At 42.5% G+C, this 16,231-nt stretch overlaps 1 protein-coding gene across 12 annotated transcripts in view; it reads right to left on the minus strand.

Annotated features, from left to right (window-relative positions):
- Positions 1–16,231, minus strand: part of LOC110490483 (membrane-associated guanylate kinase, WW and PDZ domain-containing protein 2) — a 295,215-nt gene that overhangs the window by 56,784 nt on the left and 222,200 nt on the right. For all 12 annotated transcript variants that reach the window (XM_090200765.1, XM_090200764.1, XM_090200763.1 and 9 more), the window contains exons 7-8: positions 3,421–3,478; positions 28–149 (exon numbers count right to left, since the gene is read on the minus strand). In XM_090200765.1, coding sequence (XP_090056891.1) covers positions 28–149; positions 3,421–3,478 — 180 coding nt within the window. The remainder of the gene's footprint in view (positions 1–27; positions 150–3,420; positions 3,479–16,231) is intronic.

The following is a 16,231-nucleotide window of genomic DNA, read 5'->3' on the forward strand; positions in this document are numbered from 1 at the left end:
ATTGGGTAGAGGTAGAGGGTGCCTTACCTCTGTAGATAGTAGGTAGGGGCAGCGAGGACAGACCCTGCTCTTGCATTTGCTGGTGTTGCTGGACTCTCCTCTTGGCTTCCAAGACTGGGTTCTCAAACTGTGTCCGCCTGTTTATGTGGCTACAGAGAAAGAAAGGTATAACATTCCTCTGTGCTCTCTGTAGTATCCACCTCCTCATCCTCTTCCTCTCTCCCTCTGTAAAGAGCTGGATGCACAGTGCTGTGCTACGATGATTAATTCAATAGCCTTACTATCCCTAGTATTATGTAATGGAGCTGCAGAATGGCTTGGCTAAGAAAAAATGAACAAATGCCCAATTATGTCCCATTCTACTGATATCAGCAGCTTCCTGTAATCAGCATTAGGAATCATTTAGTATTTCTGGAGTTGGTTCTGAAAAAAGATGTCTCCTTGAGTGTATTTTCTAAAAACATTCTGTCAGTGCTAATTTGGTACGTCTTCGGGAGCGAGTCGATAATTATAGTCGATAATTATAAATACTGTAATTTGGAAAGTGGGAAGTAATTAATCATCATTTAGATGTGCCCTCCTGGACGGTGCGAGACTGGAGGAATAATGCTTCTGTAGGTACGCACAGCGTCTGCCCGGCCTACACACCCTCTGTTTCTTCATGAGATATGAGGTCAACTCAACGGTACAGCCAGGCAGTGGGACATACAGTTGAAGTGGGAAGTTTACATACACTTAGGTTGGAGTCATTAAAACTTGTTTTTCAACCACTCCACACATTTCTTGTTAACAAACTATAGTTTTGGCAAGTCGGTTAGGACATCTACTTTGTGCATGACACATGTCATTTTTCCAACAATTGCTTACAGACAGATTGTTTCACTTATAATTCACTGTATCACAATTCCACTAAGTTGACTGTGCCTTTAAACAGCTTGGAAAATTCCAGAAAATTATGTAATGGCTTTAGAAGCTTCTGATAGGCTAATTGACATAATTTGTGTTAATTGGAGGTGTACCTGTGGATGTATTTCAAGGCCTACCTTTAAACTAAATGCCTCTTTGCTGGACATCATGGGAAAATCAAAAGAAATCAGCCAAGACCTCGGAAAAAAAATGTAGACCTCCACAAGTCTGGTTCATCCTTGGGAGCAATTTCCAAACGCCTGAAGGTACCATGTTCATCTGTACCAACAATAGTACGCAAGTATAAACACCATGGGATCATGCAGCCATCATACCGCTCAGGAAGGAGACGCGTTCTGTCTCCTAGAGATGAACGTACTTTGGTGCGAAAAGTGCAAATCAATCCCAGAACAACAGCAAAGGACTTTGTGAAGATGCTGGAGGAAACAGGTACAAAAGTATCTATATCCACAGTAAAACGAGTCCTATATCGACATAACCTGAAAGGCCCCTCAGCAAGGAAGAAGCCACTGCTCCAAAACCGCCATAAAAAAGCCAGACTACGGTTTGAAACTGCACATGGGGACAAAGATTGTACTTTTTGGATAAATGTCCTCTGGTCTAAAGAAACAAAAATGTTTACTGTTTTGCCATAATGACCATCTTTATGTTTGGAGGGAAAAGGAGGATGCTTGCAAGCCAAAGAACACCATCCCAACAGTGAATCACGGGGGTGGCAGCATCATGTTGTGGGGGTGCTTTGCTGCAGGAGGGACTGGTGCACTTCATAAAATAGATGTCATCATGAGGAAGGGAAATTATGTGGATATATTGAAGCAACATCTCAAGACATCAGTCAGAAAGTTAAAGCTTGGTCGCAATTGGGTCTTCCAAATGGACAATGACCCCAAGCATACTTCCAAAGTTGTGGCAAAGTGGCTTAAGGACAACAAATTCAAGGTATTGGAGTGGCCATCACAAAGCCCTGACTTCAAGAACATTTGTGGGCAGAACTGAAAAAGCGTGTGCGAGCAAGGAGGCCTACAAACATGACTCAGTTACACCAGATCTGTCAGGAGGAATGGGCCAAAATTCACCCAACTTATTGTGGGAAGCTTGTGGAAGGCTACCGAAACGTTTGGCCGAAATTAAACAAATGTTTTTATTTTTTTTATTTAATTTTACCGCATTTTTCTCCCCAATTTTGTGGTATCCAATTGTTAGTAGCTACTATCATGTCTCATCGCTACAACTCCCGTACGGGCTCGGGAGAGACGAAGGTCGAAAGTCATGCGACCTCCGATACACAACCCAACCAAGCCGCACTGCTTCTTAACACAGCGCGCATCCAACCCGGAAGCCAGCTGCACCAATGTGTCGGAGGAAACACCATGCACCTGACAACTTTGGTTAGCGTGCACTGCGCCCGGCCCGCCACAGGAGTCACTGGTGCGCGATGAGACAAGGATATCCCTGACGCTAGGCCATTTCTGCATCGCCCCACGGACCTACCGGTCGCGGCCGGTTACGACAGAGCCTGGGCGCGAACCCAGAGTCTCTGGTGGCCCTTAACCACTGCGCCACCCGGGAGGCCCAAATTAAACAATTTAAAGGCAATGCTACCAAATACTAATTGAGTATATGTAAACTTCTGACCCACTGGGAATGTGATGAAAGAAATAAAAGCTGAAATAAATCATTCTCTCTACTATTATTCTGACATTTCACATTCTTAAAATAAAGTGGTGATCCTAACTGACCTAAGACAGGGAATTCTTACGAGGATTAAATGTCAGGAATTATGAAGAACTGAGTTTAAATGTATTTGGCTAAGGTGTATGTAAACTTCTGACTTCATCTGTAACTATTGGACTTGGCAGGGTCAGGTATGGTGCTAGTGTGCGTGTGTGCAATGGCTCAGTGGCTGCCTGGGGATATGGGATCTCTACATGGCAGCGGGAGAGAGGGAGTGTAGGCAAGGCAGGTGCAGTGTTCTAGCCTTTCTTGGGGATAGAGAATAGAACACGGCCAGCCAGCCAAACTCCCTCTCCAGCCAGGCTATAAATAGACGTTCCCTCCTCTCCCTGGACTAGGGGGACTAGTGCGCATCCAGCAGGAGAAAGGACACGTCCAGAATAGGAAGGGTACATTTGGTTCAATAGAGAAGACAGAGACACATCACCATCGCGCACACACACACACACACACACACACACACACACACACACACACACACACACACACACACACACACACACACACGCATGTAAACAGGTACACACTCACACAGAGACACACATATACACACACACACACACACACACTCACAAATGCCTAACAAACAATCACCCACTGACCCATCCACACGGACAGACAGACAGAGATAGAGGTATAAATAAGCAGCAGAAAAAGCGTTAATGACTCTGACTAACACAGGACAGTGGAAACATAACACGGGGGAACACCGGAAATCAAAATAGTCATTCATTATTAAAGCAGTGGGTCCAGACTTACTCCACATAGTAACTTCCGTAAATAGGGTCATCGATCTTCTCCCAGCCATACGGCAGCTCTGTGGAAGAGACAAGCACAACAACATACTAGTCAGTCAACAGGCCGGGGGACAGCATGTCGATTCACATAACAATATATTCATCAGGCAATTCTGATCACAACATTATTGTATGGTCATTTATTACAGAGGATTTGAGGTTAATTATAAAATCTTAATTGACTACGCTAAATCTGAAAATGATTTATTATGCTCTATTGTAACTGTGCTAGTTACTGAATACTTGGTGAGGTCTATGAGCCTCCAGACTTGCAAACACTGTCAAAACATTTGGACAAAGTTAAGAGACAAGACACATGATAACCCCATCAGCATTTGCAATCAAAATTCAGATCCAAAATTCACGAGTGTGAAGGAGAATGGCTGTTTATCAAGCAGTGGACCAAAGGTTACTTAAAATCAATGTCAATATGGACCCACAGGTCTACACCAACCATCTCCTGATTTCTCACACTACACCAAACACACTGATAGATGGAGTGGTTTGAATTGGGGTGATTTTAAATATTCATGTCCTGCCATCCTTTCTATGTTGTAAATATTCAGATATTTACAAAAGTTATGATGCCAGCGATGTTTGGATATAGTTTAAATGTTTGTATCTGGAGCACGTACATAGCTCCTGGGCCCCTTAGCCCACACAATATTTAACTGGAACACATTACACCATTACAGTGGGGTCTCAGAATAGACTGACTGTGGATCTAACATAGTAGCTGTCAACTGTCGTGGTCCCAAAATAAACCTTTGAGTGGAACGTAGAATGTCATAACTTCAGTCATGTCGGTGTTGATGGTGCAAGTGTTCCTACACATTGTTTCTACTCTGATATGAAGAGCCACCACTGTGGCATCATGAGAAGTGTTATAAATAGGCTTGGGCAGTAAAGAGGGAGTCATACCTTCATACCGACTTTGTTCCATCCCAGGATATTTGATAATATCAGCAATGAACACTATTCTCAATTCAAAGGTTAGCAATGCTAACAAGTACATGTAAAATCCAATAGCGAATGCTAGCTAAATGCTAACTATTTTATACAGTCTCTGACATAAGCTATTTACAGGATAGACATCCCAGCTGATAAAGTTATACAAGTAACTCAAAAATGCTACTCAAAGTTTGCTGCACGCACAAAACAAATACTGTCTCTTGATCAAGGAGGGAATTATCTGCTGTTACTAAGAGGAGCTTGATTGCAAGAAGCTAACCACTTAGCTAGCTAGCTAGATAACCAGCTACTAAGTTAGCAAATCAAATGCACAACTGCACAGCTTTAGCACATTTTAGAAAGTTAACTTAATAGTTATTAGATATCTAGCTGGCAAACATTTAGTTGTGAATTCCATAGTGTAACTACATATATCAGTATATAGATCACCTAGTGAGTGCTGCACAACAGTGAGTGACTCATAATTTTAAAAGTTGAGGTAGGGCCTGCTGAGTGGCACAGCAGTCTAAGGCACTGCATCGCAGTGCTAGAGGCGTTACTACAGACCCGGGTTCATGCGGGCTGTGCCACAACCGGTTGTGGCCGGGAGTCCCATAGGATGGTGCACAATTGGCCCAGAGTCGTCCGGGTTAGGGGAGAGTTTGGCCGGTGAGGCATTACTTGCCTGCGGGCTGAACCCGGTTGCCAGTTGAACGGTGTTTCCTCCAACACATTGGTGCGGCTGGTTTCCGGGTTAAGCTGGCTAATGTTAAAGAGTGTGGATGGGCGGGTCATGTTTCGGGGGACACATGACTCCACCTCCTCCTCTCCCGAGCTCATTGGGGAGTTGCAGCGATGAGACCAGATCCAAAATTGGGGAGAAAAAGGTGGTAAATAAAAACCAAAAAAAGGTCAAAAGTCACTGTAAATATGTATAAAAAACACATCAAAGATTCTAGTTAGTTTCAACAGTATTGAAAAACCTCTCCTGTGGTTATTTCCAAATAGCCCATATATGGTATACACGGTTTACTGCCCAAGCCTAGTTATAAACACAGATATGATAATTATTTCTTTACCTTTATTTAACTAGGCAAGTCAGTTAAGAACAAATTCTTATTTTCAATGACAGCCTAGGAACAGTGGGTTAGCTGCCTTGTTCAGGGACAGAACGACAGATTTTTACTTTGTCAGCTCGGGGATTCGATCTTACAACCTTTCGGTTACTAGTCCAACGCTCTAACCACAAGGCTACCTGCTGCCCTGACTAAGCCTAGGAAAATTAAAGTAGTGCCGCACACTCTAGGAGCTCAGATGCAATAATTTAATAACCAACAGACAGACAAGCTGTCTTCATCAGGGTATAATGACAAACACTACGGGGTGACTAGTTTATATAGTGTCAAAGGACACACACTGGTGTCTGTAATCATGGCCGGGTGTGGCCTGATATCATTGGTTAATCTTCAAATATAAAAATAACATACCAAAAAACATGACTGGATAGCATACGATCATAGATACAATTTTGACTACATAAGCCTACAAACATTTAGAACAGGAAAATCCCAACAATCACTCACAATGGCTTCAGGTCAAAGTCTATGTTGAGACCGAAGGGGAGGAAGGGTCTTTAAATTAAAGATCCAGGCAGCCTCTGATTTTAACAATACATTATCAAGGTTCGATGCCAATATAACATAGGGACGAAATCGAGTGGTTTGCTTCCAAAAAGTGGTCTGCAACTGGATAGGTCAAGTTTTTGCACCTAATGGTGCTACGATGCTCTGAGATACGTACTTTTAATTCACGCTTGTTTTACCCACATCATTTTTACCACAAGGACAAGTTATCAGATAAATAACTGCCTTAGTGGAGCACGTAATAACACCTTGGATTGGGATCTGTTTCCCTGTTTGGGGGTGTTTGAAGGATCTACATTTATAAGTGCCATTGCATTGAGCACAGCCATTACACTTGTAGTTTCCATCCAGTAGGGGTGCAAATAGACGTTGTGCAGGGATATCTTGGGGTGGTAAATCAGAGTATACCAGTTGATCTCTGAGATTTCTGCCCCGCGAGAATACGAAAACACATTACCGATACTGTCATCGGACCTTAGAATGTGCCAATGTTTGTGAACGATTCCATTAATTTGTTCAGAGCATTTTGAATAGGGCATTTAGAAAGCAAGAATGCTTCTTTTTGCGAGACTGACCTTGAAAAAGGTCATGTCTCGGTTTGTTTTGAATTTTCTCAATGGCAATATTAATTTGACCATTTTTGTAACCCCTCTCCTTGCATTTTCTTTGAGTCTCAGACATATTTCTGTCGAAATCTGATTGTTTTTTGCTAATTATTTTGATTCAACAGAATTGGCTGTAGGGCAAATTGCTTTTCAAGGGAAGCAGGTGACAACTATCAGCCCTCAACAAACTGTTACGATCAGTAGGTTTCCTGTAAAGATCAGTATAGAACATTATCTTCACACAAGGAAACTGATTTGACGTGTGTCAGATTGCATAGTAAATCTCAGATGCTCAGAACAAGAGTTAAGAAAAGCATGGAACGTCTGGAACTCTTTTGCATCACCTCTCCATAGAACAAAAATTGACTGAGAGGATTGAAAGAGGATGACAATTGACTGTTTCTTCATGTAACCCACATACAAATTAGCATAGTTGGGAGCCATGGGGGATCCCATAGCAGTACCCTTTGTTTGAATAAAGAAATAATTTAGAAACACGAAGTAGTTGTGTGTGAGTACTATTTCAGCCTATGTTATAATGCAGGCACTGGAAGGTAGTTCATTAGGGTCACGTTGCAGAAGATAATGTTCCATAGCTTCAATTACCGCCCTCGTGTGGAATATTTGTGTATAACGGCTCAACATCAAAAGTAACTAACAAAGTGTTTTCAGGGAGAGGATCAAGAGATTCAATGATAGAGATAAAAAACTGCCACTGGAAGCAGATGAGGCGCTGTTTGTAGAGCGTTGGTCAGATGGAGAGGATAGAAGTGAACGCCATCCCTCCTGTGTCTGTCATAGAGGGGAGGAGCAGGACCTCTTTTATCAGAGTTTCTCCAGAAGTAGACTTTGTCCTCGGCCTTGTCTTTTTTGTCTTGGTTGAATTTCTTAATTTTAAGTTCCTTTATTTCTGTAGACGACTTGAAACTTCATGACCTAACCAGGAAAACTCAATGTGAAACTGATTTAGAACTCACAATATAGAGGGTGGAGGGAGCTGCGTCCATATAGAAATATAATTACTAGAACGGTAAAGCCCCTCACACCACATCAACATTACTGGAACACTCGTGGGTACACTCAATATGGCTGAAAGTAACTATTTATATGGCTTAGTACTTGGGCTAAAGCTGACTCACACTATAGAGGTCACTAACCCAACCTCCACTCCAAGTGCATCTTCATCAGGGAATTGTTTGATCCAGGGGGACTGGTGCATTGACAGCTGGCCTGAGCCTGATTCCATTTAAGGCTATGAGGTTGTGACCAGTGTGGTGGTACTGAGACTGGTCCAGAGTGAGAGCCGCTCTAATCAGAGAGAGAGCGAGAGCGAGAGCGAGAGCGAGAGCGAGAGCGAGAGCGAGAGCGAGAGCGAGAGCGAGAGAGCGAGAGAGAGAGAGAGAGAGAGAGAGAGAGAGAGAGAGAGAGAGAGCTGGACAAATCAGGAGAGTGGAGATAATATCTCCTAACTACACACATCAGTCAGAATGGGTCTCTCAGGACCTCCATGGTGATTCAGAAATATCAGGTTTCTGGAGACACATGGTCCTTTATATTAACATCCCTGGCTCCATCGTCATACACATGCACAGTAAGTCACAATACATCAATACAAGCACATGCATGCCATATGTCTCTCCCTTTTACTCACACACATACACTGTTCAACACACGGAAGCCCCCCCCCCCCCCCCCCACACACACACACTACCACACACCACTCCCCGCCCCCACCAGCCACAAAAACACACCCACTACATGTGCTGTGACTGATATGTGAGTCTGCTAGGAGTGGGTTGACAGCCCTACGGAATATCTCCTCTCAGTGCTCCTCTTCTCTCCCTTCCTTAGCCCCATCTTCACTCGTTAAATATGAAAGAGGCTGGTTCATGTTCTCACCTCCACTGAGCTCCACACACAGAAAAACACCACACAGATCAAAGTCCTGCCATGTATTTCTGCCACGCACCACTCCGTCTAATGAAACACCCTTCTATTAAAACCACCTGAGCTTCAGAGCTAGGCAGGCAGTCTGTCTGTCTGTGTCTTCAGCAGAACTTCAGAGCTAGGCAGGCAGTCTGTCTGTCTGTCTGTGTCTTCAGCAGAGCTTCAGAGCTAGGCAGGCAGTCTGTCTGTCTGTGTCTTCAGCAGAGCTTCAGAGCTAGGCAGGCAGTCTGTCTGTCTGTCTGTGTCTTCAGCAGAGCTTCAGAGCTAGGCAGGCAGTCTGTCTGTCTGTGTCTTCAGCAGAGCTTCAGAGCTAGGCAGGCAGTCTGTCTGTCTGTGTCTTCAGCAGAGCTTCAGAGCTAGGCAGGCAGTCTGTCTGTCTGTGTCTTCAGCAGAGCTTCAGAGATACACACAACACCACACTGAAGGTAGCCAATATCTCTAGATTCCTACTGTTTGTTTCAATGTCACTGTTTTTGGCTTAAAAGGTTGTGTAGAGCACATACAACACACGCAGAAGCATGCTCACACACACACACACACACACACGCGCGCGCGCGCAAGCACACGCACGCACGCATACACACGCACCCCCCCCCCCCCCCCCACACACACAGCAGTGAGTATGTTTATGTGTGTGTGCAGTAAGTGTGTTCTAAATGCTGAACTCCAGAAGACTCTTGCTCCACTAAGCACAGTCACAGCCCCTGTCAGTTAGTAGCGTGGGAGGAATGATTCCATGGATCTGGGAGAGACAGAGAGAAAGAGAGTTGTGCTGTCCATTAGCCTGCAGCGCTGAAGAGAAGGGCCACTTTGTCACTGTAACAATTTGTGCTCTTTATAGGGCCAACACAGTCTAAACGCTGCTGTTGAGGAGCTGTCAACTCCCAGGAAGCCTAAGGAAGGATACATCTGAAGGAGCTCCAGTGTTAAATGTGGTATAGTGTTTTAGAGTACATCCCTTGTCCCAGGTCAATTCACCTTACATCAGTGACAATTATAATGGTAAAGAACAGGTATTCCCAAACTGGGGTACGCGTATCCCTGGCAATGCCGTCGGGGGTACACCAAATAAAAATGTGATTCGCATTTAAATTATTTTAAAAAGTCAATTTTCAAACAGTCCATTTAGTAAGGCCCATAGAGACACATACCAGCTCTACTGGTAGTACTGCTACTACCAGCAGCTGCTACTACCTGCACCTGTCGACGACACAAGTTGTTCTGCTTCCATGAGCACATCCAATGCTAGCATCAGTAATTCTACATTTGTTGTTAGCCCAGCTAGCACGGACACTGAAAGTTGTGAATCTGATGCAGCTGAAGAGCTACTACCCCCTTACCTGGGAAAGCACCGAACAACAGACAGGGACGATAGACCATTGAAGAGGCACAAATATGATGAGAACTATATTGATTGGGGTTCACTTATATTGGGAGTAGTGCCTTTCCTCAGCCACAGTGTGGTATATGTGCAAAAGTACTATCTCACAACTCGATAAACCTTCACTCTTGCGCATAATAAAGATTACTTTTGAGTAGTAAGACATGTATAAAAGCAACAGATAGCATTAATAAGAAGGGGCTAGAAGCGTCTTATATGGTGAGCTACTGAGTGCCTAGGACAGGCAAGCCCCATACTATTGTGGAGGACTTCATTCTTCCTGCTGCCTCAGAAATGGCTGGGACAATGCTGGGGGAACAGGCCAAAAAAACTATACAGACAATATCTTCATCAAACAACGCATCAGTGACATGGCAGGAGATGTTTTGAAACAATTGCTGCTTCACATACAAGCCATTGAATTCTATGCTTTACAGCTGGATGAGTCAACAGACGTGGCGGGCCTGGCACAGCTCCTGGTATATGTCCGTTACATTTATGGGGGGTCAATTAAGGAAGACATTCTCTTCTGCAAACCACTGGAAACCAGGAAGACAGGAGAGGATATTTTTAAAGTACTGGACAGCTTTGTGACACCAAATGGACTTTGGTGGTCAAGATGTGTTGGTATCTGTAATGATGGCGCAAAAGCCATGACAGGGAGACATAGTGGAGTGGTAACGCGCGTGCAAGCAGTTGCTCCCGACACCACTTGGGTACACTGCAGCATTCACCGAGAGGCTCTTGCTGCCAAGGGAATGCCTGACAGCTTGAAAGACGTTTTGGACACTACAGTGGAAATGGTTTTCACTTGTCTGACTGCTTGCATGATGACGAGTTTCTCACACGACTGGCCTATCTGGGTGATGTTTTTTCTCGCCTGAATGATCTAAATCTAGGATTACAAGGACACATACAACTATATTCAATGTGCGGGACAACATTGAGGCTATGATTAAGAAGCTGGAGCTCTTCTCTCTCTGTATTAACAAGGACAACACACAGGTCTTTCCATCATTGTATGATTTTTTGTGTGCAAATGAACTCAAGCTTATGGACAATTTTAAATGTAATATAGCAAAGCACCTGAATTAGTTGGATGCGCAATTACTCAGGTACTTTCCCGAAACGGATGACACAAACAACTGGATTCGTTATCCCTTTCATGCCCTGCCTCCAGTCCACTTACCAATATCTGAACAAGAGAGCCTCGTCGAAATTGCAACACGCTGTTCTGTGAAAATGTAATTTAATCAGAAGCCACTGCCAATTTTATGGATTGGGCTGCGCTCAGAGTATCCCGCCTTGGCAAATCGCATTGTTAAGACACTGATGCCCTTTGCAACCACATACCTATGTGAGAGTGGATTCTCGGCCCTCATTAGCATGAAAACTAAATACAGGCACAGACTGTGTGTGGAAAATGATTTAAGACTGAGACTCTCTCCAATAAAACCCAACATTGTAGAGTTATGTGCATCCTTTCAAGCACACCCTTCTCATTAACCTGTGGTGAGTTATTCACCATTTTCGATGAACAAATAAGGTTTTATATGTAAGATGGCTAAATAAAGAGCAAAAATGATTGATTATTATTATATTATTATTTGTGGTCCTATAAGAGCTCTTTTGTCACTTCCCACGAGCCGGGTTGTGACAAAAACTCACAATCATTCTTATGTTTAATAAATGTATCGTATAGTGTGTGTGTGGCAGGCCTACAATGACAGAAAAAACAACATTTGAGAGTGCGCTGACCCTGGTGCTAGAGGGGGTACGCAGCTGGAGGTTGAATGTTTGAAGGAGTACAGGACTATAAAATGTTTGGGAACCACTGGTATAGAGCAAAGAGACAGCCACTACTGAGTGTTGAAATAAAACAATGGGTTTTCCCACAGGGTTTTCCATGCAGTCTGAGAAATGTCGACATCAGTAGGCTAGGCCTCAGTAAATGTTCCTTTGGTTTATTCCATTTTGCTTTCAGCAGGGGGATTCTCTAAGCTCTCCCCATTCTTTCACTCTCTCCTCCTCTATCTCATTCCCTGTTCGGCCATCCTCTCCTCTCCTGTCCGCTCCTCTCTCCCTGTTTGAAGAGCTCTAAAGGAAAACACTTTAAAATGCACTCGTACACAGAGACTTTTTGAAGTAAAGTTTCATGCTCTCATGCTCATGCATATTTCATCTGGCCTTTCTAATTCTGTCTGAGGAGAGGAACAGCCCATGTTACCCATGTTCCCCTGCTTTCCCTTTTCCTTTCTTCGGGGGAGGAGCTGGCTGAAGTGAATTCAGGTCACCTGAGCACATGGGGATGCCTCTGATGTCGCACCCCCTTCCCACTGGTGCCTGCTTAGACAGGAGACCAATACATCTCAACTTTTTCCTTCGGCCGCTTCCTCCACTCGCTGAGTATCTCTCCAGGGTATTCCCACTGAGAGTCAGGTGTGTAAACATCCCAAGGGCTTTATTCCAATACTCAAAATATGGGTTGACGTTAGCAAAGTTATGCCCTTAGGCCTCTGTTTTGAAGCCCTCATTTGAAGTGTTTTCTAGAATAGCCTCGCCAGGTCTGATCCCCCACAATTCTCTATAATCTCCACTTCACTTGATTCACTCTCCAAACAGCTTTCGTTGTTTTGGAATGAACTGAGGAGAGAGCAACTAAGACGGGAGCCAGTGAAGGAAAAAGGAAAACGGGAATTGAACTAGTGTGTGTTGTCACAGTGATAGCACCACCATGCTGAGACAGAGGTAATATCAGTCAGACTGCTGCTGAGAATGAGGAGGAGGAGGAGCAGGAGGAAGAGGAGGAAGTGGTTTGCTGGGTTTATTCTCTTTCCTTGATGAGGTGGTTGCCAGATGGAACAGAGGACATCTATATAGCCCCTGACACACTGAGATATACTGTATATTAACATGACAGCCCCAGTCCAGCTGAATCACAACAGCACACAGTATCCGTCTTAAACAGAGTCATAAACCGAAACAAGTCTTAAGAAAGAAGACCTTGAAGGACCTCAAGTAAACCTTCTCCTTACACTAGGCAGCATTCCATTGACCTAGGTTAATTCGACAAAAGCAATGTTGCAAAAAATGTAATTGCAACACGTGTAATGTAAACAGCAGATATAGGAGACATTTTCTAAAGATTGACAACATTTGTTTCCATTCGACAGGGTGGATTTGTTTTTTGTGTTGCTGTATTGCGACAAATGATGATGGAAACTGTTTTTCCAATAAATTATGATAGCAGAATCTTTTTAAGGTGCGCGGGGGGCGGGGCCCGTGATGTCATGGCCCCAGCATTTGCAAACAAATCATTTTTCTGTACTAAATCCATAAGATGGCCTAATTTCTAAACAGGCTGACAGTGAGTTGTGAGCAAAATAACCAGGAGGGAAGTTGACAATGGCTATTAATAGGCATAAATAAATAGTATTTCTATTGTTGCCGTCCTCAAAGACAATCGCATTGAATCAAATGAATCAGATCCATTTACTGCCCGTAGGTCGGGGTGCCGACAGTCTACAATAGATTTTTTTCAAATATAAAAATAAATGTTTTCTTTGCAGGACAAGGATTGTTCTGACTTTCTAGAATGCCTGAATCACCTTGCTTTTCTGGTTGGCTGGATGGAAGTTTCACCATCCGATGATTTAAAATCTACAGGAGTGCAAATTAAACTATGGCACAGACCGTGGTGATATGTTGGCACATGAGAATTATACGAATATGGCAAATATTAGTCAATTCTTGCATTCCATCCATGCTGGCTTTCACGAGCTACCTGCGACAGGACACCGATAGGTGGGAGAGCATACAGACTGTCGGCAATTTATTAATGAGCAATTTGTCTAATAGGGTAATGGAAACCCTTCAACTAAATCATTTGTAATCGACCCTGCAGGTTTATTTTTTAAGGTGGGACGTCATTACGTCCAGCTGTTTTTATCGACAAAAGATAGTTAAATGGAAACGCACCGCAGTGGGCAATTGTCACATCCATTTTCTATGCAAACTTTCTAAATGTCGACCCAAAAAAATCACTGGACAAGTTAATGGAATCATAGCTAATGTTTCCATGGTAACCTGTGGAGGAGTAAGTGAGGGAAGTATTTTGGGCTGAGGAGAGGGGCTGTCTGATGAGGGTGGGCCATTTGGACTACTAATCCTACAGACACGTTCCCCTTCTATGCTGCTGTACTTGACCCCTGACCCCTAACTGCTCCCACTCAAAATAAGGAGTGGAGTTAGCAAAAGTATTCTCTTAGGCCTAGTTTTTACTCCGCCGCCACTGTCGCCCCCGGAAATGAGCACACCGTTAATGAGCACACTGTTAATTTGAACTCAATATGAAAAAATAATTAAATTAAAGGAGAAAGGTTGCTGTTCTGGCATTTACCAAGGACGTAATAACTAACACAATCAATATCAGCATAGAAACACGCAGTTTTCACATAATGTACTTAGACACTGGTTTGGAGATAATGAATTTTCCAACTTGTTTGAACCACTGATTGTGAATCCCAATTCTAAGACTATAACAAACACAGTGGATTGGGGAGCTTAGGTGTGACTATAAATCAAAGGAAACCTAGAATTTGGATTCACATCAGTAGTTCAAACAAGTTGGGAAATTCATTATCTCCAAACCAGTGTCTAAATACATTATGTGAAAACTGTGTGTTTCTATGAGCTGTGGTTAAAAAGATATGCTGAAAGTAAGAAACAAAATTGCTCTTCTATGACATCACAGGGTAGGATTAAAAGTAAAAAAGGGGATTTTCAAAGCAGCAATGACTTTTTAGCCACAGGTAGGGTATTTTATTTCTCCCCATATCAACGCAGCCATTTTAAACATCACTGTTTAACTTTTGTTTAACCCCACTGTTTCCCTTTTGTTTAACTTCACTGTTGAACTTTTGTTTAACTTCACTGTTTCCCTTTTGTTTAACTTCACTGTTTCCCTTTTGTTTAACTTCACTGTTTAACTTTTGTTTAACTTCACTGTTTCCCTTTTGTTTAACTTCACTGTTTCCCTTTTGTTTAACTTCACTGTTTCCCTTTTGTTTAACTTCACTGTTTCCCTTTTGTTTAACTTCACTGTTTCCCTTTTGTTTAACTTCACTGTTTCCCTTTTGTTTAACTTCACTGTTTCCCTTTTGTTTAACTTCACTGTTTAACTTTTGTTTAACTTCACTGTTTCCCTTTTGTTTAACTTCACTGTTTCCCTTTTGTTTAACTTCACTGTTTCCCTTTTGTTTAACTCTACTGTTTCCCTTTTGTTTAACTCCACTGTTTCCCTTTTGTTTAACTTCACTGTTTCTCTTTTGTTTAACTTCACTGTTTCCCTTTTGTTTAACTTCACTGTTTCCCTTTTGTTTAACTTCACTGTTTCCCTTTTGTTTAACTTCACTGTTTCCCTTTTGTTTAACTTCACTGTTTCCCTTTTGTTTAACTTCACTGTTGAACTTTTGTTTAACTTCACTGTTTCCCTTTTGTTTAACTTCACTGTTTCCCTTTTGTTTAACTTCACTGTTTCCCTTTTGTTTAACTTCACTGTTTAACTTTTGTTTAACTTCACTGTTTCCCTTTTGTTTAACTTCACTGTTTCCCTTTTGTTTAACTTCACTGTTTCCCTTTTGTTTAACTTCACTGTTTCCCTTTTGTTTAACTTCACTGTATCCCTTTTGTTTAACTTCACTGTTTCCCTTTTGTTTAACTTCACTGTTTCCCTTTTGTTTAACTTCACTGTTTCCCTTTTGTTTAACTTCACTGTTTCCCTTTTGTTTAACTTCACTGTATCCCTTTTGTTTAACTTCACTGTTTCCCTTTTGTTTAACTTCACTGTTTCCCTTTTGTTTAACTCCACTGTTTCCCTTTTGTTTAACTTCACTGTTTCCCTTTTGTTTAACTCCACTGTTTCCCTTTTGTTTAACTTCACTGTTTCCCTTTTGTTTAACTTCACTGTTGAACTTTTGTTTAACTCCACTGTTTCCCTTTTGTTTAACTTCACTGTTTCCCTTTTGTTTAACTTCACTGTTTCCCTTTTGTTTAACTTCACTGTTGAACTTTTGTTTAACTTCACTGTTTCCCTTTTGTTTAACTTCACTGTTGAACTTTTGTTTAACACTCACTGTTTCCCTTTTGTTTAACTACACTGTTTCCCTTTTGTTTAACTCCACTGTTTCCCTTTTGTTTAACTCCACTGTTTCCCTTTTGTTTAACTTCACTGGTTCCCTTTTGTTT

The sequence above is a fragment of the Oncorhynchus mykiss genome, chromosome 15 (assembly GCF_057628025.1).
Source record: "Oncorhynchus mykiss isolate SJ-2025 chromosome 15, ASM5762802v1, whole genome shotgun sequence".
NCBI classification, from domain to species: Eukaryota; Metazoa; Chordata; class Actinopteri; order Salmoniformes; family Salmonidae; genus Oncorhynchus; species Oncorhynchus mykiss.